General features: G+C 35.5%; 1 protein-coding gene across 5 annotated transcripts in view; it reads right to left on the bottom strand.

Annotated features, from left to right (window-relative positions):
* Positions 1-23,624, bottom strand: part of TBC1D5 (TBC1 domain family member 5) — a 495,953-nt gene that overhangs the window by 353,732 nt on the left and 118,597 nt on the right. For all 5 annotated transcript variants that reach the window (XM_090408923.1, XM_090408920.1, XM_090408922.1 and 2 more), the window contains exon 9: positions 1,285-1,373. In XM_090408923.1, the coding sequence (XP_090265049.1) occupies positions 1,285-1,373 (89 nt within the window). The remainder of the gene's footprint in view (positions 1-1,284; positions 1,374-23,624) is intronic.

The following is a 23,624-nucleotide window of genomic DNA, read 5'->3' on the forward strand; positions in this document are numbered from 1 at the left end:
GAAGATTTGTGGGTTGCAGAAACTGGTTGATAGGCGGAAAAGGGGAGATATGATTGAGACATTCAAATTGCTAAAAGGATTCTATAAGATTAATTCAGAGGATATTTTTGAGATCAGGACTGGTGGTGGGAGAACTAGGGGACACCTATGGAAGCTGGGCAAGAGTGTGGTTAGCAGTGGTGTTAGGGCTAGGTTCTTTACTTTTAGAGTGGTAAATGAGTGGAATAAGCTGCCAGAGTCTGTTGTGGGTGCTATGACAGTGAGCAAGTTCAAAGCAAGATATGATAGATACTGTGAGAATGTCATATAGTTGTGTTAACATGATGTTTAGGGTCTCCCTCGTTGAGTCTAAGGACTCCCTGGAGTATCCCGAAAATAATAATAATATGCCCACTTGTATCCAGACTTGAGCACAGATTACTGTGCTCAAGTCTGGATCCCTGTTTGTTTTTCTTGGGGATGAGGAAGCAGTGGAGAGGATTCAGAGGTGAGTGACCATCTTGGTCACTTATATCCAAAACCTTTGTGGGTTACAAAGTTTAGTTGATAGGCAGAAATGACAGAAAATTTTAATATATTAAAGGGACTTTATAAAATTGATGCAAAAGAAATTTTTCAACATATGACAAATAATCAAAGAATTAGGGGCATTTGTGGAAATTGTGTAAGAGTGTGGTTAGTAGGGATGTGTGTGCGCGCGCGCCCGCACGTCTGTGTGTGTGTGTGTGTGTGTGTGTGTGTGTGTGTGTGTGTGTGTGTGGACAACATTTTTAACATGAAGAGTGCTGAATGAGTGAAACGGACAGCCAGAATTAGTTGTAAGTTCCCTGACAGTGAATGAGTTTAAGGAGACATGATAGGTTTAGTGTGTATAATGGTTAGCTTGGGTCTTCCAAGATGAGTCTTCAGCCTCCATGGAGATACCATATAACAATAAGCTAGTTAATAAACATACTTATATAATTTATTTGTGTTTGGTGTTTTAGTACCATTAAAATAAGTTATGAAGAGTGTGAAGATACGATTTATAGACAAAATATCAGAGCATATCCGATTAATGCATTTTTAGCTGCTGCTTTTGCAATATGAAAAACATTTTAGCATTATTTTTATTATTATAACATTATTTTTATTATTATAAAATTAAAGCCATTATATTACAATATGCTATTCATTCTAATAAATACAAGTACATGCAATTACAAAAATAATGATACTTTTACTGGGATAAAGTTTTTCTTTTATTTCTAATGTAATGGTGATATGAGATGCTGTGGCACTTACTTAAGTAAATCGATCTCAGCTGCATGTAGAAAAACTTGTTGGTCAGAATGCAAAACAAAGATAATTGGTGCCAGCAATTCATGCATACCCTATGAAATAATAATAAACAGATTAAATATTTGTTCTTCAAAAATATTTTAAATATAAAAGTTTTATACTGTATTTACATTAATAAAATGATATAAAATTGAACAGTGAAAGTTTTTTAAAAATACTTTAATAACATACCAATTCCTACTTGATAGATAGTATACCATGTTATAATAAAAATGTTAAACTATACATTTATTGGATGAAATGCTTCTAGCATTATTATGTCACCATTCTAACAAGCATGGTGACATAATAAAAATTACATTGCCAAAATGAAGCCTTATGGCTTTTTCTTTAGTAATCCTATAGTAATAATTACTAAAAAAAGAGCCATAAGGCTTCATTTCAGCAATGTAAAATTATACAGATGATGTGGATATTAGATCCAACATTATTTCAAAACTTTGTAGAAACTATGCAAGTGTCGTAAAATTGACCTGAGAGCTTATGAGAATACAATCCATGGAATTGGAGCCTTAGCTTGCACTGCTAAAAAGACATGAGCACTGCCCAAAGTGCCCATATATTTGCCATTTATTAGTGCATTTTTTTTTTTTTAAGTTTCACTGGCCTGACAGCTTTTCAAACTGGTTTTTTGAACTCTACCTGTTCTCTGAAGAGAGAGCTAACCTTTAGTTATTATTGCTATTATTAGTTACTATTAATATCCGACAGCCATGGAGTCAGAGACCCATCGTGGGATATAGAAACATAAAATGTTTCTTTCTGTTGAATAGAATCTCATTCACAAGTTTGGAAAACTACAGAGCATTTGCAATGTGGATAGGACAAGATGTTATATAAATATGGGGGAAAAAATGGTCTAAAGGCTTTATTGGCTTTTCACTTGGCATGCACTTGCAATACAATGTGCTGCAATATAGAATAATATAGAAATTTAAGAAATAATAACTGAATACAATACTTGTGCAGTATTTAGCATTTTTATGACTTTTCGAAGTTTTGAAGTAACTGAAATGCGAGATTAGTTATTGTTTCATTTAACCTATTTTTTCCTTCAATTTTAATGTAAAGGAGATGTGAAGTGGCTTAAAAAATACAATGTAAGTTTAAAGCTCTTTGACAGATTATTCAACTATTATATTATTTATAAATTACATAGCAGACATGAGATAGTTTCCAAATCATTTGTAAGTAGAGTGATTAAAAAAAAAAAATCTAAAAATTGAAGATTCCTAGAAATGATAGAAATGTTATTGTACTTATTATCAGACCAACCTCCATGGAATCAGACTTGTTATGGGAGGGTCACTTAACCAACAACACATTTATCAGACTGAACCTTAAAATCCTCAACATCCCCACCTCTGCATTCGTATAACATTCTGGCAATGTGTTCCATTCGCCCAAAATTTTTCATGAAAAAAAATCTAGTTACATCTTTCTTCACCATCTGATCTTTCCCTCTCATCGTCTATCTTTTTCTAATCTCCTCTACAATAATCTGATAAAATTCCCTCACTAACTTAAATATCTCTATCATATCACTTCTTTTCTTCATGTTAACTGTAATTTACATTCTTTTAACCTCTTTTACCATCACCAATTTCCAGAGTTCTAATATCATCTTAGTAATTAACAAAGAAAACAAAGTGACCAAATCTGAGCAGAACAGCCAAATATGGCCTGACCAGTGCTTTATGCAGTGTCATAATCATCTCCTTATCCTGACATGTCATCATACTCCTTATCATAGCAGCAATGTGATGTGCAAGTCATTGCAACATTTACAATGTAGCCTCCGAAGTTCATTCCACTGTAAGCCATCACCTCTAGATCTCTAACTCCCAAAGGGAATTAACATCAACAGTGCTCCTTATAATTTTCCCTAACTTTGCATCATTAGCAAACTGAATATACCTAGTCAATCCAAATAACATATCACGAACAAATAAGAAACAGCAGGAGTTCAAGAACAGAACTTGGTGACACCACTGGTCACAATTTTTTTTTTTTTTTTTTAATGTGACTCCATTTGCAAAAGATTGTAAATCCATAGTATATTAGTCCTGTGAGTATGTTAAGGTTATTTTTATATTTTATTTTTTTACATAATGCAAAAATCTCCAAGACCAAACATGAATCTCTTTTAAGTCACTTCAGATCTCTAATAAGTAAGGCAGTTATCTAATATTAGGCCACTGTCCCACTTATGAAATTCATCTCCCACCCGAAAGTCATTTACAAGCATTCATATACTCATGGTGGGATTTTAATCAGAAGCCTATTGGTTGTAGAGCAGGTAGGCTATCCAGTTAACAAGATTAGGGACTGATTGATTACTCATGAAATCTCTATATTATTTTGGCGATTGAGTAAGATAGTTTGGATTCCATTTTCTGAAAGGATAATGCTGTTACAACTTAAGGGAAACCCTGTTAACATAAATATCATCGAAGCTTATGCACCCACATCTGACAAAAGTGAAGAAGATGTTGAAGAGTTTTATGAACACCTAAAAGAGATTAAAAACCTAACAAAGAAACATGATATAAACATAGTGATGGGTGACTTCAATGCAAAAGTGGGAAGAGGGGGTGATGGAGAAATTGTTGGCGAACATGGCTTAGGCACCAGAAACGACAGAGGAGATCGCCTAGTCCAGTTCTGTCAGGAAGAAGATCTAACAATAGCAAATACCTGGTTTAAACTTCCACCCAGAAGACTGTACACTTGGAAATTGCCTCAAGATAACCAACATAACATTGTCAGAAATCAAATTGATTATATACTGATAAATAAAAGATTCCACGGTAGTATAAAGAGTGCAAAGACTTATCCTGGAGCAGATCTCATCAGACCACAATCCCATAGTTGCAGAAGTACGTCTTAGATTAAAATCAGCTAAAAAATCACAAAAGGAGAAAAAGAAAATTGATGTAGAAAAACTGAAAGACCCGAACATAAATAAAAGTGCCAAGACACAGCTTAACCTGCGATTACAACAGATTAACATAGAAGAAAATAAAAGTGTGGAATCTCTTTGGAATAGCTTAAAGAATGCCATCGTAACAACAAGTATTGAAGAAGTAGGTTATGTGAATAATATAAAACAATAGGAATGCATGACAGATGAGATTCTTTCTCTTATTGATACAAGAAGAATGTACAAAAACAAAGACCTTGCCAGGTATACAGAAACACATATCATCAAGAAAAAAATAAAAGAAGCCAAGGAAAATTGGATGAAAAATTTATGTACTGAAATTGAACTGCTTCAGAAGAAACATGATAATTTCAATCTGTATAAGAAAATCAATGAAATTTCTGGAAAACTAAAGAAAAAGCAAATAGTGTCTCTAAGAGACGAAAATGGAAAAATAGTTCTAGAAGAAGAGAATAAAGCACAGATTTGGATAAAATATGTAACAGAACTTTTCAATGATACTAGACAGAAACCTATAAATATAAAAGATAACATTCAAGGACCAGCAATCATGAAATGCGAAATAGAGAATGCTATACGAACAAGTAAAACAGGAAAAGCCAGTGGACCAGATGGTGTGCAAACAGAATTTTTAAAATTAATAGAACCAGATAACATCAAACTTCTTGAAAAACCATTTAATAAAATATATGAAAGTGATGAATTTCCATCAGATTGGCTCAAATCTACATTTATCACTGTCCCAAAGAAACCCAAAGCGAATTCCTGTGGTGACTTCCGACTTATTAGTCTAATGAGCCAAACATTAAAAATATTTTTGAAAGTAATTCAGAATCGTATTTATAGAAAATGTGAAGAAACTCTAAGTGAAACACAATTCGGCTTTCGGAATGGTTTTGGTACTAGAGAGGCCCTTTTCTGTACCCAAATATTGATACAAAAATGCATAGAAAAACAGAAATCTGTCTTTATGTGTTTCATAGATTTTGAAAAAGCATTCGACAAAGTCAGACACACTAACTTAATAGAAGTCCTTCAACAAATAAGGCTAGACGAACAAGACATAAGACTAATAACAAATCTGTATTGGAATCAGTCAGCTACCGTTCAATTAGACAACATTACCACCAGTGATATTAACATCAAAAGAGGAGTGAGACAAGGATGTGTGCTCTCACTGCTCCTGTTCAACATATATGCAGAGGTAATCTTTAAAAAAGCATTGGAAGAATGTTCAGAGGGAATCACAATAAATGGAAAGATTATTAACAACCTTCGATATGCAGATGACACCGTGCTAATTGCAGATAATATTATGGATCTCCAAAAACTTACTGACAGAGTATACATAGAAAGCCAAAGAATGGGAATAAATATAAACATCAACAAGACAAAATACATGATCATCAGCAAACATCCAGCCTCATCAATGAAACTGACACTCAATGGGAAAAATATTGATCAAGTGTCAAGATATAAATATCTTGGTTGCTGGCTTAATGAATGCCGAATGCTGAAATGTTACGTGTGGTCTATTCTGCTCTATGGAGTTGAAACATGGACATTGAAGGCGACAACCATCAAGAAAATCGAAGCCTTTGAGATGTGGCTATACAGAAGAATGCTAAAGATATCATGGACAGAAAAAATTACCAATGAAGATGTCTTAAAATCCATTGGCAAAGCTAAACATTTTGTACAAATAATCAAGAAACGAAAAACATATCTTGGCCTGATGAGAAACAGCAAATACCAACTTCTACAAACTATTTTGATAGGAAGAATTGGTGGCAAAGGAACTAGAGGAAGAAAAAGAATATCATGGTTTGACAACATCAAGACGTGGACAGGAAAGAGCAGTGCACAACTGCTCAGATTAGCACAAGAGCGCAGTTTGTTCGCCAAGATGGTTGCTGACCTTCGATAGAAGATAGCACAATAAGAAGTACGATAGTATATCTAATTCTCTCTAAACAATCATATATGCTGTAATTAAGGCTTTTATTCTTCATCAGAATAATTTTAATGTATACATATTATAACACGTACTGATCCTTGTAATCAGCATTCTAAAAGTAGCCAGAAATTAGATTTGAATACCTGAAGAATGTTTGTTAATGTCTACTAACTGTTGTTTATCTCATCATAGCAAACAGATTCCAAAACTAAAAGAGAACTGTTTTGTTTGTGCACAATGATTCTAAATTATGAGAAAATTCTTTATTGCTGTATTTACTGGTAGACAAGTTCCACCTTATTTGAAATATCTGGAGAAGCATCTAGAAGAAGACACATTTTACTTGAGTCTTTGATTTCCTTAATTAATTCTTGTTTAATGATATCAGCAATAGCTGACAAATTCATTGCATTTCATGTCATTTTGATAATGTTCTAATACTTGGACTGGACTGTATCCACATGCATTTCAGCAGGGCTATTTTGTTAATAGTCTATTGAAATTAACTATATAATAGGCTATATTAAAGTTTCTTAAGGTGTTCAAACATTTTAAAATCCATCTTTCTTTGTCAAGCAGCTAGAGATGTGTTTATGGGGGGGGAGGGGGGGAGCAGATAAGGTCACAAAATTGTGCTTTTTTAATCTTTTGACCACTTATAAACTGGTCAAGAGATTACACAAAAAGCTGGTAGCCCTTATCTGCTCCCCAAAGACCAGCTACAACCTCTAGATTTACCTGGGGTGTACTAGCTATCCTGTAGCTATAACCTTTCTTATTATGGACAAACAAGTAGGACAGCTACCATCTGTATAGCAGAGCACGAGGATTACATCTGATTCCACCACTACAGCCACTCAGGATTAGCAGACCATGCCGTGAATACCTGACACAGGATCTAGTGGAAAAAAAAACCACCTAACTCCACCAAAGCAAATTTATGTGCGAGAAGCTTTTCCTCGAATCTGCTGCAGCTCTTACCAACTATCCCAACCTAAACAAATATGATTGTATTAGACTACCAGTCATATGAGCAAAATTAACAATAAAGTGGGCAAAAATGACATGGAAAAACAGAGCACACTTAACGGTAAGGTTAAGAGCAGAACTGATGACAAAGAAAGTGAAGGAGGCATTGGATACGAGGACTAAGCAAGCAAAGGAGTTGGTAGTGGTAGTAGGGCCAAATGACTTGACTGGGAACAAGGAGAATGTAAGAGTGGATATCAGGAGGTTGTTGAGAAAGATAAAAGATAACAGTATGATGGGAAAGGTAGTCAGTGTGTTGCCCAACTATGACAGTAATTAGATGAAGTAGAGAGCAATAATTATGAATGATATGTTAGCAGAAACGTGTGAAGAGAAAGGAGTGCAGTTAGTTAATGCGTGGAATGAATTTGTAGGAAGAATTGAACTGTATAAGAATGATGGACTGCATTTGAATAGTTTGGTGCAAGTCATTTGGAGAGGCTGGTGCTGGAAGGGAGAGAAATGAGTGCAGAGAATGAATCTGAGTCAAGTAAAAAGTGATGTGAAAGAGCAGGAGAGTGAGGAAAGAGAGATTGAAATGGTGCTTATGAATGAATAAGTGGGTAGCATGAGTGTAGAGAATGAGAGAACAAATGTGCAAGACAAAGAGGGAAACAGGTAGACTTGGGTTGGACAGGGGAATATAGTATGAGAAAGGTTGATGCTCCAAGAGGATTTGAATGGGTGTGTAGACAGAAAGGGAAGGGAATGACCTGGGATGTAAAATAAACAGTTGGATTTGAAGAAGGTTCTGAGACGAGTAAGGAGAAAAAGAAATGGCTCGAGGAAAGTATGGAGAAGTCATATCTAATAAGTGGTATTAGTGAAACTTGTCATACATTCATCTAGGAATGAGCTGCTATATTTGTATAGGAATGATAGAAATCAGAAACAATGCAAATGAAATGGTCATTGATGGAAGGGTATGTATGATGTACTTTGCAAAGATAGAAAGGGTAAAAATGGAGGGTGGAGTGCTACTGATGATGGAAAACTATCATCAGTAGCACTCATTCTGTTCACCAACATTCACAACATTCTGTTCACCTCTATCTCACTTGTGAGATAGAGGTGAACAGAATGAAATACATTGTTGGATGTTGCTATAGACCGGGTAATGTCGAGGGTAGTGACCAGGACATGTGTAAGCAAATTAGCCAAGCAAATGGGAAAAGGGAGATCATTACGGGTGATTTTAATTATAACAATTTAGACTTTAATCACGAGCTAACTGGAAGTAAAAAAAATGAGCTTGAGTTTTTGATGGACAACTACCTCAGTTAGTATGTAACAGCACACGACGGAGGGTCTTGGATTTGATCAAAGTATGTCATTCTAAAAAAAAATGTCAAACCTCCAGTTGGTGAGAGTGACCATTACCTGGGTGGCTGCCAGTCACATGAGAACTTGTCTAAAGAAGGGGAAGGGATATATGTGGAACTTGAAGGCTGATGATTATGGATAGCTAAGGAGACAGCTTGGAGCTGCAGCATGGAATGAGAAGTTGGGTGGAAAGATCAATGCCGCTTGGACAATATTCAAGAACTATATAGTAGAAGCAATGTCTAAATTTATTCCAAAGGTCAAAAGGTTAAATAAGGAAGGTGTGAAATGGATGGATGAATGAATGGATTAAACATGCAATACAGAGGGAAAAAAGGCATTATGGAGGAAAGTATAAGAGGAGTGGTAATAATTATTACCACTCCTCTTATACTTATAATTGATTATAATCAATTCCATGAGGAATACAAAGAACAGCAAGGAGGGTGACTTGGTAAGGGTAGCAAAAGTTCAGTATTAGCAGCAGTTAGCTGCTCATATAGTTAGAAAAAAATGCCAGTCCCAAGCCTAGGTGAGAAATGAGGAGGGTTGTACTTGTGGCTAGCAACCACAATACAGAAAAAAGAAACATTGCTACAGAAACCTCAAGAAATGAAAGAAATTGGATTTATATTGCTGTAGAACATCCAGAGGAGATGATGCATGCTGGTGAAAGCTCATTTAGAGAAGCCAACAGGCAGACTGTAAGGAATATCTTCACACCCAAATATGTGACAAAAATTGAACATCAGAACAATGCATGAGACTGGTAAATACATCAAATAGCAAGAGAAATGGACAGATACCACATACAAATCATGGGTCTTAGTAAAACAAGATGGAACGAAATTGGTGAAGTTAAATTGTCTTCAAACATATCATATACTCTGGCAACTCAGAAGATGAGGAACACAGTAAAGACGTTGCTATAATGATGTCAGAAGAGGCAAAAAAGGCATCTGGAATGGAAACAAATATCAGAAAGAATGATAAGGGCCACATTTAAAATAAGATATAAAAATGTTACAATAATAAATATATATGCCCCCACAAACAATGCTGATTTAAAGGAAGAAGATTTCTATGAACTGTTACAGAAAGAGATAGATATAACAGAAGCAACATAATTTTGCTTCTGGGAGATGCAAATACAAAAGTGGGCAAAAATAATAGTGGATATGAAATAATTATGGGAAAGGAAAGACTAGAAGTTGAAAATCAAAAGAGAACAATGTTAAAAGATTTCTGCCTCTTTAATAACCTGATAACATGTGGCACTCTGTTTAAACATAAAGACATACATAAATATGGGGTGGCACTAGTGTCGTTGGTGAATGTGGCAGTCATGTTCATTTAGGCTAGAAAATGTGTTTTTAAATTTAAATATAATGTGGCTTTTTTTCTCAAATTGTGCTGCAGCTGTGCACAGTTAGATACAAGTGTTCTTCAGTGGTGTTATTGTTTGAAACTCTGTTGTATATATTGTGTTTTTGCTGCTGTTTGTTTCCCAACTTCAGCGTCTAAAGTGGCATCCAACAAGAAGCGTACATCAGCAGCGCACAGGACTTCTACATGAAAGGCTGGCTCAGTGTTAGATTTTTCACAATGGATGCATTGCGGAAACTGCTACATGTATGTGCTGAAGAATGTGAAGGATCTGTGGACAGTCTGGCTAAATGAGAAGAATGAAAATGTTGACATATGTGAGAAGTATCGGGATAGGCTGGAGCGTTTAGGAATGGGAGCAGACATTGGGACCATAGCGGAGGAACTTCGGTAGGAGTTCATGAAAATGAAAAGTGACCTACATCTTCTGCAAAAGGAATTGGAAGTGCTCAGTAAGGAAGTACTGGAAGTCAACCGCACAAGAGATCTAGAAGAAATGAGATGTCGTGAGAGTGAGGGGTAAGTAAAAGAGCATCAAGTAATGAACCTGGGAGAGTCGCACTGAATAGCGTAGAAAATGAGGCCATGGGTGACACTTGTCTGGACGTGAATGAAGTTAAGAGTGGTAAAATATATGGTGATTCTATGATTAAGGGTATGGAGAGCAGTATGCCTGAGGAGTGCTTGGCTGGTGGGACAATTGAGAGAGTGGCTTTAGCAATAAAGAGAGGACATGATGCAACAAGATGATAGTGGTAGTATAAATCGGGTAGCAAAAGATTTAAGAGCATTGTTAGATATTGTGAAGAAGAAAAGTGTCAATGGGAGGATAGTGTGTGTGTGTGTGTGTGTGTGTGCTGCCTCGTTTTGATAATTAGGAGTTAAGTAGACGAGCGATGATAATGAATATGATTGCAAGAACGTGCAAAAAAAGAGGTCTGGAATTTGTTGATGTCTGGAGTGTGTTTGAAGGAAAAAGACTGCAAGAATGTAAGAGATGGGTCGCATCTGAACATGGAAGGTCATAAGCAACTGAAGAAGTTACTGTTTTCTGAACAAGTTGAAGTAATTGGGCAGGGAAACTAAAATTGAAAAGGTTGAGTGTAAGAGAGAGAAACTTTAGCAGTGATTGTATATTTGTTGGTCCTTATTCGCAGAATAAATTGCAAAATGGAGGGAATAAAAATCGGCATGGGACTACTGAAATTAGTGACATGTATATCAGTTCTAAAGCCAGTACAAGAACTAAAGGGAATCTGCAATTTTTGTATATCAATGCAAGAAGCATTCAAAATAAGAGAGAAGAAATTTTGGCATTAGTCAGTGCAATCTCACCAAAAGTTGTAGACATTAGTGAAACTTGGCTGTCAGCAGAAGATGTGGTCACTGGAATTGAATGTGATGGGTAGAGTATTTTCAGGGAGGATAGAGAAGATAGAACAGGAGGAGAAGTACTGTTGATGATAGCTGATGAGTTGCAGCCAAAGAAAGTAGTATATCAAGATGATAGACATGTGAATAAGAGTTCATTTGAGGAAGTCTGGTGTGAAATAGTGACCAACGCAACCAAATATACAGTTGGTTACTGCTATAAGTCAGGGGGTACGGGGGGGGATATTGAATTCATGCATCAGCAAATTAGTGCAATGAGTGCAGGTTTAGTGATTATTATGGGGGGATTTTAATTATGGTGATAAATTGGAAGGAGGAAATATCACATGTCAAAAAGGAAATGGAGTTCATACATCTTCTAAGAAATAATTACTTGAAATAGCACATGACTGAAGGGACATGTGGTGTGAGAGTGTTGGACCTGGTCATTGGTTCCGAGGATATATGCATTAGTAAGGTGTCCTTGTTACCTCCAATTGGTGAGCGTGATCATGTGGTATTGACTTGGGAGGTTGCAAAATCTGTGAATTTTTCTGTTAAGAAGGGGTATATACGGAACTACAGGTTAGGCAATTATAACAAGCTTTGGAGTGAGCTTACAGCCATCCCATGGCAGAACATATTGCAGGGAAAAGATGTTAGCAGTGCATGGGATAAAATCAACGGGTATCTGAGGAAAGCAATATCAGATTGTGTCCCCATGGTCAGGAAGACAAACAAAGTAGGCGTTAGATGGATGAGCAGTAGTATCAAGCTTGATCTACAAAAAATGAAAATGTTATGGAGATTGTACAAGGAGAAAGGCGATCAGTACACCATTGAGCTGTACAAGGCTCAAGCTAGGAAGGTTACCAGCATAGTAAAAAAAGCTAATTCAGATTATGAGAAGACCTTAGCCAATGAGATCAAGGATAATCCCAAAGAGTTCTTCCACTATGTGGCAAGTAAAAGGAAGAATGACTTCGGAAGGATAATTTTAGTGGGTGCAGATGGTATTGAGGTGATAAATTCAGATGTAATAGTCGAGTTATTGAGTGATCACTTTTCAAAAGTCTTTCACCCAAGTGAGGATATCTCTGTACCTGTAGCAATAACTAATGTGAGAATTGAAATTGAGAAATCAGAGGTATTTAATATATTGCAAAATTTAAATGCAAACACTACTGTAGGTTTAGATGGAATATCAGCTAGGGTGTTGCGTGAATGTTCAAAGGAATTGTCAACACCTCTTACTTGGTTATTTAACTTAAGTTTCAACTGTGGTATGGTCCCTAGGGGATGGAAGGAAGGCAAAGTAGTTCCTTTGCTTAAAGGTGGCTCTAAAACTGGTAGTTAATTACAGACCAATCACCATCTTGGGAGTGGTGGTAAAAGTACTGGAAAAGTTGGTCAAAGACAAAATTCAAGAATGGGTGGATCAGGATACGATACTCTATAGGGGTCAACATGGTTTTGTTAAAGGTACATCCTGCCTTAGCAATCTATTAACTTTTTATAATAGAATGAGATCTGAGTTGGACAAAGGAAATGGCTACACAGTGGCACTTCTGGATTTTGCTAAGGCTTTTGACAGGATAACCAATGGAATACTGTTGTGCAAATTGGAGCAAATGGGGATGGATACTAAACTGGTGATATGGATAGGAGAATGGCTCAGGGAGAGATACCAGAAGGTGGTGTATGGAGGAGCAGAGTCCAGGATGAGGCAGGTGACCAGTGGTGTACCTCAGTGCTCTGTGCTTGGGCCATTGTTGTTTAATTTGTACATATATAATATAGAAAATGGCTTACAGGGAGATATTCAGTTGTTTGCTGATGATGCAAAGTTGGGTAGCGCAATAAAAAATCAAGCCGATGTTGAGAGTTTACAGGATGATTTAAATAAGCTGGTATAATGGGCAAAAGGAAATGGATGTCAGTTCAATGTGGAAAAGTGTAAAGTTATGCATTTTGGGATTAAAAGATTACCGGCTGTGTACTACATTGATGGAATGGTACTCCAAGAGATTGATGAAGCTAGGGACTTAGGGATGTTGGTGGATAGGGAGATGAAGTGCAGGGGACACATTGCTAAGGTGTCCAAGATTACACATAGGATTACGTGGTTATTGAGGAACACAGTAACATCCAGAGATAAATAGGTTATTATTCCCCTTTATAAAGCTTTGATACTTCCGAATTTGGATTACTGTGCTCAGGTCTGGTCATCTGGATTCCTTGGAGATGAGGAAGTTGTGGAGAGGGTTCAGGGGAGAGTGACTAGGTTGGTGAGTGATGTAAAAAAATGCTCCCTACATTGATAAATTGAGAGCTTGTGGATTGTAGAGGTTGGTGGATAGGCAGAGAAGAGGAGATATGACAGACACATGTAAATTACTAAAAGGTTTTAATAAAATTGATGCAGGGGAAATGTTTCAGCTATGTGATAAGGATGGAACAACAAGAGATCATCCCTGGAAATTAAAGAAAAGTGTGGTTAACAAGGGTGCAAGAGCAAGGTTTTTCATCTGGAGGGTGGTGAATGAGTGGAATTCGTTGCCAGACTCAGTTGCAAGTTCTTCATCTGTAAATGAATTCAAGAAGAGATAAAATAGATATTGTTTTGCTAATTTGGGTCTCCCACGATGGGTCTACTGACTCCATGGAGATACCCGTAATAATAATAATAATATACCTGGATATCACCGGTAATACTGGTAATAGTAAAAATCAAATAGGCCATATAATAATAAATAAACAATGGAGATCCTCTTTACACGATGTAAGAACAAAAAGAGGAGCAGATGCATACACAGATCACACATTAATAATATCAAAGATAAAATAAAACTAGCAAAGATTTTTAAACCAAGAAATCATAAAAAACTATATAATCTAAGTAAATTAAAAATTAAGGATCATGCAGAAAACTTCACATATACAATTAAAAATAAACATGAAACAAAAATATTGAATAAAATGTAACATGCATAGAGAGAGATTTATAGTGGAGAGAAATAAAACAAATTTATAATGAAACAGCTGAAAAAATACTTGGGAGATAGAATAGGTCAAAGAAACAATGATGGATAACAGTTGAAACAATACAGTTAAATGAGGAAACAAGAGAAATGAAGAAAAAAGTACTGCAAAGTCAAAGTGTAGATGAAAAAAGTGAGAGGAATAAAATATATAAAGAAAAAATAAACAAGTGAAAAAGAATGCAAGGAAATATATTAAAGAATTATGTGGAGAAGCAGAATAAACCGAAAAAAAAAAATAAAATAAAATAAAAGTTAAATATAGATTTTTACTTACTAGTGAAAAAGACATAGAAAAAAGATGAGTTGAATATTTTCAGGAAATATTGGGTGATAAATCTACAACACAAGAAGATATATTACCAAAGAATATTGAAATGGAGACACTAGATATAAGTGTAGGAGAACAGATATAACAAGAGCCTGCCTGGTTGGCTGAGTGGTTAGTGTAGCTCTCCAGCCGAACGGCTGCAGGTTCGAATCCCGCGTTGAGCATGGATGTTTCTGATTGTCTGAGAAAATACCAGTGGTGGTAGTCGGCGGTAGATGACGTTGGTGTAGATGATGAAGGTGATTGCAGTTGGTGGAGACAGAGAGTTGTAGAGTAGGTACCCTCCCTTGATGAGTCTTTGGACTCCGTGGAGGTGTTATGTAATAATAATAATAATAAATCTAAAAAATGATAAGGCAGCAGGAATAGACAACATTCTGGGGAGTCTACTTTCAACATTCTGGGGAGTCCTTTAATTGTCAACAGAGATTTATATAATGCAGCATTTTTGTGGAACCTAATATCCGTGTTATACGAGTGTTACCTGTATTCATATATCCCAATCCCTTGGCCATTTTTCTTTTTCCTATAAATATAGGAAAAAGAAAAAAAGAAAAAAAATTTCCCATATTTATGGGAAAAAGAAAAAAATGGCCAAGGGATTGGGATATAGGAACACAGGTAACCCTCGTATAACACGGATGTTAGGTTCCACAAAAATGCTGCGTTATAAAAATCGCATTAAGTGAGACTCAGATCACATCGAAAAAAGTAGGGTTAGTTGTTTTTTTTTTTTTTTAAGATTATATAAACAATGACATATCTAACAAAATATATTTTTATTTAATTCAAGTAATTCATGTAAGTTAAGAAAACATATAAACAATGAAACAAATACATATAAAGCAAATACATAGTAAACTTCATTGCACATAATGCATAAATGTTTTAGGCAAAATAAGATAAAGTGCATAATTTAATCGTCATCACTGTCTTCAAAACGAACATTTCGTAGATGTTCTTTAATTACAAGTGGCTGGATGTTATCATCACTTGAAATTTCTTGGACATCATTTATACAATTCTCATTGTCTACTTTGGCTGGTTTAGTTATCAAGAATAGTAATAAGACCTTGCTTACCACTATGCTGCAATTTTTTGTTAAGTTCATAATATGGAGCTAAACAAATATCCAAATGTCTTGTGAATTTTCTGGAGTGCTCCGTTGAGAGATCATTATCCATAAAATAATTTTCTTGCCAAGTCCAATCCTGCTAATTTCTTTAACGGATTCATCACAATCAGAATCTTCAGCAGAACTTTCCCCGTCATTTGGTTTGACGTCATCTATTAATTGTACTAGTTCCTCCTCATTTAAATGTATTTCCCCATCAATTAATTCACTATTGAAGAGATTGGAGCACTTATGAAGAAGTTCGCAAAGGTTGAGTCTCATGTGCTGATCGAAACCGAATGTATCTTCAGTCTTCTTCAATTGTTACATTGGCAATTTACAGTGGGTGGATTAACCAAAGCGTATATCGCAAAAGCACTCTAAGTGGCCATTACTATAAAGAATTTTTTTTACACAAAAAAAAAAACATTACATCTTGTATGTAACTCACCAAAAAATAAAGTGCTCAGCTTGAGATTAACACACTTATGGTTTTTAATGCGCTCTCCTGGCAGAAAATGTTTTCAACAATAAACTTTACATGGCAAACAATTGACATACATGCGTGCTAAAGGGTATTTCCCCTAATATAAATTCGCTACTTATAACTACATCCGCGATATGGGCAGACAGAAATTTAATGAAGATAAAATTTGATTTTTAAGTCGCACGTTGAAAAATATATGAAAAGATAAAGAGTTACTACAGTTTGTAGACCATCTTATATTGAAACTGCATTGTATACGTACTGCGTTCAACAAGAGTTACAACTTGTAGACCGTGTTATATCGAAACCGCATTGTATAAGTACTGCGTTATACGAGGGTTACCTGTACTGGTCAAAGTACCAAAAAAAGGTGATACTATGGAATGTAAAAATTGGAGAGGAATTTTGCTGCTAAGCACAGTCAAGTAAGATCTTTACTAGAATAATTCTGGAAAGAATGAAATACAAAACTGAAGACAGGTTGAAGAAAGAACAGATAGCTTCAGACCTAACAGATCCTGTATAGACCAAATAATAACCCTAAGAATAATAACAGAACAATCAATAGAATGGCAAAACAGTCTATACTTAGGCTTTATTGATTTTGAAAAGGCATTTGACAGTATAAATACGGTACATTGAAACTTCTGCAAGTCTGATCTACATAGGAAAGACCACAATAACAAGGAATTCTGGACCCCTAAATATTTGTAGGAGGAGTTACTGATCTTTGGAGAATGAAGAAGACTGCATATATGAATAAGCTAAATGGCTATTCTGATATTATGATGTTTAAGGAGTTTAGGTATTTCAATAGAGAAATTACTGATGTAAGGGATTGAAATGGAATTTCTATAATGAACATTATAAAAATTTGACCATGGAGGAGAATTAAAAAAACTGTATTTTTTGAATAGTTGTCCTTGGATACTCATGGGAGAAGTACCAACCTAATTTTTTTTTTTATCCTCGTCTTTAAGATGCAGGAGGCATGTTTGAGGTGCAGATTTTTGTCATAACAAAAAGATTAGGAATGGTGATCTTTTCTAGTGTGAACAATCTTTCAATAAATGTTTAATGGCAATCTGTTCTCAGGTGTTTTTGACATCAGGACATCAAGAAAACAACTTATCTTCATTCTCCAATTCCAAGGTGAACTAAATTTTTGGAATGGAAACCACTTGAGTAAAACTGAAAAGCTATTATCATCATAAGATCTCCATGGAGTCAAAGATACATCTAGGAGGTGCTGTTTGTCATACACACAGCTCATCATGCCATACCTTAAACACATTCAAATTCTTTGCAGACATCACACTCTCAGACAATGCATTCCAATTATTCACAACTCTCTCAATGCATAAAACCTACTTCTCAATCCCCCTGCTCCCACCTTACTTATACAGCTTCCAGGAAAGAACTCTAATTCTCCCTATCATTTCATCTCATCCGATTAGTAACCGGTCGAGTCCACTAAGAAGAAAGGTTCTCCACTTATCGCAATCTTTAGCCATCTCAATCATGACTCTATAGCTGGGTAGATGTGAATGTTCTTTCAGCAACTTTATCCAAGTACTTCTTGGTCTGCCTCTAGGTCTTTTTCTTCCGATATATCCATTCAGAGCTAAATATGGGAGTCTATGAGGGGGGCCATTCTCTGAATATGACCAAACCATCTCAGTTGATGCTTAATGATTGAGTCTATTATATTATCTGGGGAGTCTAAATCTGTTCTGACTTGATCATTAGTCTTGTGTTGCATCCAGCAGGTGTTATTAATTTTTCTGAGGCATTTCATTTCAAATGCTTGAAGTTTCTTGATTGGTTGTTGAGTTAATCTCCAGGCTTCTGAAGCATAAGTAGCCATTGGGATAATAATTGTTTTATATAATTTTAATTTTAGACTCATTGGGATTTTTTTATTTTTCCATATTTTGTTTAGTTTATTCATGTTGGTCCAACCTAGGTTAAGCCTGTGTTTTACTGTTTCCATATTGTTGAGGTTACTAGATATAAGACTGCCAAGATAAACATATTTATTAACTTGTTCCAGCAGGTGATTTTCAAGATTTATAGAAATATTTTCTTCTTCTCTACCTATCTTCATTATTTTTGTTTTATGAAGATTTATTTTCATACCACAAGTTTTACAAGAGTCATTTAAAATATTAATAGTTTTTTCTAGCTGTGGTTTAGAATCTGCTAAAATAATGATATCATCTGCATATTTTATGTGATTAATGTTGGTACCATTGATTTTTACACCTGGTTCATCGGCTATGGTTTTACAGACTTCTTCTAGGAAGATGATAAAGAGTTGAGGTGAGAGAGGGCATCCCTGCATTACACCGACTCTGAAATTCTCAGTTTTAATGTTGTTTGTTTTAACAAAAGCTTTGGTGACTCCATAATAATTTGTAATAAATGTTAAAATATCAAAATCCATTTTTACATTTTTTAGGATAGTAATCAATTTGTTTCTATTAACTGAATCAAAGGCTTGCTTAAAATCTATAAAACAACAGTATATGGGCAGGTTGTATTCCCAATATTTTTCTGCTATATTATTAATGGTGAAGATATGGTCTATAGTGGATCTATGTGGACTGAATCCTGCTTGGTTTTCCTCTATGATTTTTTCTGTAAGCACCTGTGTTCTCTTTTGTATAATTCGAATGAATAGTTTATAACTATGCTTAAGAGTGTTATGGGTCCGTAATTTTCACATATTCTTTTGTCTCCTTTTTTGTGAATTGGTATAATAATTCCTGTTTTCCAGTCAGTTGGAATTACTCCAGTATAAAGAATTTGATTAAATAAATTCATTAAGAAATTAATGGCTTCCTTGCCGCCATATATGTATAGATATTTCATCTTTACCCGTAGCTTTTGAAAGTTTCATTTGGTTTATTGCATTTATAATTTCTGCTGAGGTTATGGGCGGTGCCTTTTCATATATCATCTTTTCTGTTATACTTTCCTCCTCCTGTTCTTTTTGAAATAATGTTTGATAGTAGTCCTTCCAAATTATTTCAATATTTTGTATTTGACCCAGTTTCTAGATTGTTTTTATCTTTCATTGTTAATGATTTATCTTTATAGATCTTAGTTAATTCTTTGATAATTTTGTATACCATTTTATTATCATTTCTTTTATTAGCTTCTTCGCAGAGTTTTGCTTTTTCCTCCAAACAGTTATTTTTAGCAGATATGCACATTTAATCGATTTTGTTTTTAAGATTCTTATGTTGTTTATTTTCTTCTGTATTTTTTATATTTAATATATGCTTTGCTGTTCTTTTTTCTTCTAAAGTATTTAGAATTTCAGGGGTTGTTGTACCAAGTATGTTTCTTGCAGTACTTGTAACAATTTTTTTTTTACCTTGATTCCATGTATTTTCTATATTGTCATAGGATAATCTTCTAAACTCATTTCCTATTAGCGTCTGATAAATTATCTTGCATAGATTTCTCTTTCAGTTTTGACAGGTCCACTTTGTTGATAGGAGCTCATGATTTATGATACTTGAATTTTAGTTTAATTTTTGCTGCTAGCAGTTCATGGTCAGTGTCGAAGTCTGGAGTTTTTAAAGTTCTAACATTTTGCACTGATAATTTCCAATTGCATTTGATTAGAATGTAATCAATACAGTTCTTTGTTGTACCATCTAGTGAGGTCCATGTGTATTTGTGGGAAGGTCTATGGAAAAAAGGGTGTTACAGATAAATAGATTATTTGATTTACAAAATTCTCAAATTCTTTCACCTCTTTGATTTCTGTTATCAACTCCGAACCTGCCCATAACATCCTCCTTGCCTGGGGTGAACTTCCCAATTTTGGCATTAAAATCTCCCATCATTATTAATATATCTTTCTTATTGGTCTTGTCTATTAGATCTTGCAACTTATCATAAAAGGTATCGATTTCTTCATCTTCATGTGACTGGTCAGGGGCGTAGATTTGAATAATTGTAAAGCGAATATTTTTTTTCTTTACCTTTTAATCTGATAGCGATCATTCTTGGGCCATGTGGTTCTATGGCCATGACTGCATTTTGTAGACTATTATTCACTAAAATGGTGACTCCTTCTCTATGTATATTGTCCTCTCTGCCCAAGTAGAATAGTTTTCCTGAATTTAGATTTATAACTCCTTCTCCTGTCCAATGGGTTTCAGCCAAGCCTAAAATGTCCCATTTAATCTTTGCAAGTTCTTTTTCCATCAAATTTATTTTCTCAGGTTTTAACAGTGTCCTTTATATTTAAGGTTAAGAGATGCAAAATTATACTGGCTGACCACATACTAAACTTCTCGATGCTCCCTGTAATCTAGGATCAGTCACGTCGGTTTCCTCGGACTCAGTAACATTCTCTTGACACAGTGGAGACTCCTGATTCACAGGGTTGAATGGCAGAATAATGCAGCCAGTTTGCCACTCCTCTGCTGCATATGTTGGTCCACGACTCCTTATTCTTTATTCGGAGTAACCCGTTGGGGTTTCCCTCATCCGCCACCCGAGGGATGCACCTGGTAGGAGTCCGGTCTCCCACAGGTATTCTCCCTATATCAAACCATTTTATGAAAAACCTCTTCAATACTAATTCTACAACTTCTATCATATCACCCCCTCTTCCTCCAATCCACTAGACCAGGTGTCACCAAACTTCTTTGACTGTCGACCCCTTCAAGAGTTTCTTGACTTTTTATCGAGACTCCCTCTATTTTACTATTACATAATTATAACAGGATAAGCAAAAAAAAAAGACGCTCGTTGGTAAATAAGTCATTTTGGCCTACTTGATTGGCCTCCGTAACTATTTTCATGACTTTGCTCCATCTTACAGGTCCTATTCATTTCGCTGTTCCCACGATTCACTCTTAATTGCATTGTCATTCAGGATGGAGATAATTCAAGTTAACAGAATTAAATATTACCCATACAATGATGTCTTATATTTTTCTATCGACCCCCAATCGACTCTGCATATTGCATCATCTCAACCTTCCTTCATATTCAACATTCCAGAGATCAGAAACAACTTCGCAGTTCGTATATGGCATTAATCAGAGCCTTATAATGAAAGCAGAACTTCTTACAAGTCAGTGTCTGCATCGTTGCAAGAATTCGTTGTGTGTCCACACAATTTTGGCAATATATCCTCTAAATATAGATCCTTATACACTATCACCCCAAGATACCTTATTTCCTTCACTAAGAGTAAATTCTACATCTCATCTTTGTTTTCCAAATTTTAAAACCTTACATTGTGCAACATTAAACAGGTATCAGCTTTGTATTCCTTTGCACTCCCATGCCTATTCACTCATTCAAGTCTATTTAAGTTTTCTTATAAGGCCACAAAACATGTGATCTACTCCTCATAGTTTGTCCCAACTTTGCAGCATCTGCAAACAACTGTATATCCACATTCAAATCTCCCCAAATATCATTAACATACAGGTTATGTTAATGGCCCTAAAACAAACCCCCTGAGGCAAACCACTAGTAGCTTTCCTCTTCTGGGATATTGCTCCCTATACACAACTTGTTGATAACTATCTGACAGCCAATCTCCAATGCAATGCACTAGTCTAATATCCAACCCCATCCGCTCTACTTTGACTACCAACTTTATCAAGTGGTAATCTATTAAAAGCATTTACAAAATCTAAGTGTACTATTGTCTATCCATCTCCCACATCCAATGATGCTGTTACCTTACTGTAATAAGTAGATTACAAAAACATGACCTCACTTTAGCAAATCCGTGCAGTCCATCAAAGATAATACCATTATTATCAACCCAATTCAGGGATCCTGATTCTCACTAGCCTTTCCAACACTTTAACCACAACACCTGACACACACAGATTTGCCTATAATTTGATGTTTGAATTCTGTCACCTCCTTTATGAAGCGGTACAATCTTGCCTTCCTTCTACACCTTTGGAACTTGACCCAATGTAAGAAATGTATTAAAGAAATGGCAGATGTTAACTCCCTGGCACATTCATTGAAAATACATGGATATATATATATATCATTAAGTCCCAGTCTTTAATACCAAGTTTGCTTAATCAACCATATACCTCTCCATCACTCATAGTCTCTCCTCCTCCTCCACTGCTCTCAAACTCTCCATGCTGTCATATTCACAAGGATGAAAGGCCTTTATGAACTGCTCATTAAATATCTGTACTATAATCTTCCGTAGCAGTTATCCTTATACCATTTCTCCGATCAATGCCATCCTGACAATTATTCTCTCTCTTTTTTTTTTTTTTTTTGCTGGCTACATATCGAGAAAGAACGCCATAAGATTTTTTTTTGGCTTCATTAGCTAACTGCTGCTCATACTGAACTTTTGCTACCCTCACCAAGTCACTCTCCCTGCTGTTCTTTGTATTCCTCATGGAATTCATTATTACCATTTCTCTTATGCTGCCTCCATAATGCCTTCTTTCTTGTTATTGCATGCTTAATCTGTTCATTCATCTCATTCATGCTTAATCTGTTCATTTCAACCTACCTAATTTAATTTTCTAACCTTTGGAATACATTTAGACATTGCTTCTACTATACAGTTCTTGAATATCACCAAATAGCATTGATGTTGCCACTCAACTCTTCATTCCTGCTACAGCTCTAAGTTGTCTACTGAGCTTCTCATAATCACCAGCCTTGTAATTCTACATACACCCTTTCTCCACAGAAATCCTCACATGGTTGGCAACCACCCAGGTAATCACTTCATGGTCATTCTCACCAACTGGAGGAAGATTTGACATCTCATTTATAATGACATCCTCTGATGAGAGGATAAAATCCAAGATCCTCAAATCCTCATGTGCTGTCTGTTGCATACTGCATGAGGTAGTTGTCCCTTAAAAACTCGAGAAACTCATTTTCTATACTTCTGGTGCTATCTCGTCATCCCAATCTATATTATCTTAAAAAAATTAAAAGGGGTGGGGGGTGTCAATCCATATTGATCACCCTTTTCCCCATTTGCTTGACTAATTTGCTTATACATTTTCTAGTCACTATCATCCACATTACCAGGTCTATAGCAACATCCAACAAAGTATTTTATTCTATTCACCTCTGTCTCACACCATACGGCCTCAAAACCACTACCACTAGTACCCCTCCCCTTGCATCTCTATCTTGTATGGACATAACTCTTTTTCTATCAACAATAGCACTAAGCTTCCCTTTTTACCCTTTCTATCTTCACAAAATACATCATATCCTTCCATCTCTATTCCTGTCATTTCTCCTCCTCCTACTGGCCACA

Source organism: Typopeltis vanoorti, chromosome 19 (assembly GCF_054136105.1).
Source record: "Typopeltis vanoorti isolate ZY-2024b chromosome 19, IOZ_Tvanoo_1.0, whole genome shotgun sequence".
Classification (NCBI taxonomy): domain Eukaryota; kingdom Metazoa; phylum Arthropoda; class Arachnida; order Uropygi; family Thelyphonidae; genus Typopeltis; species Typopeltis vanoorti.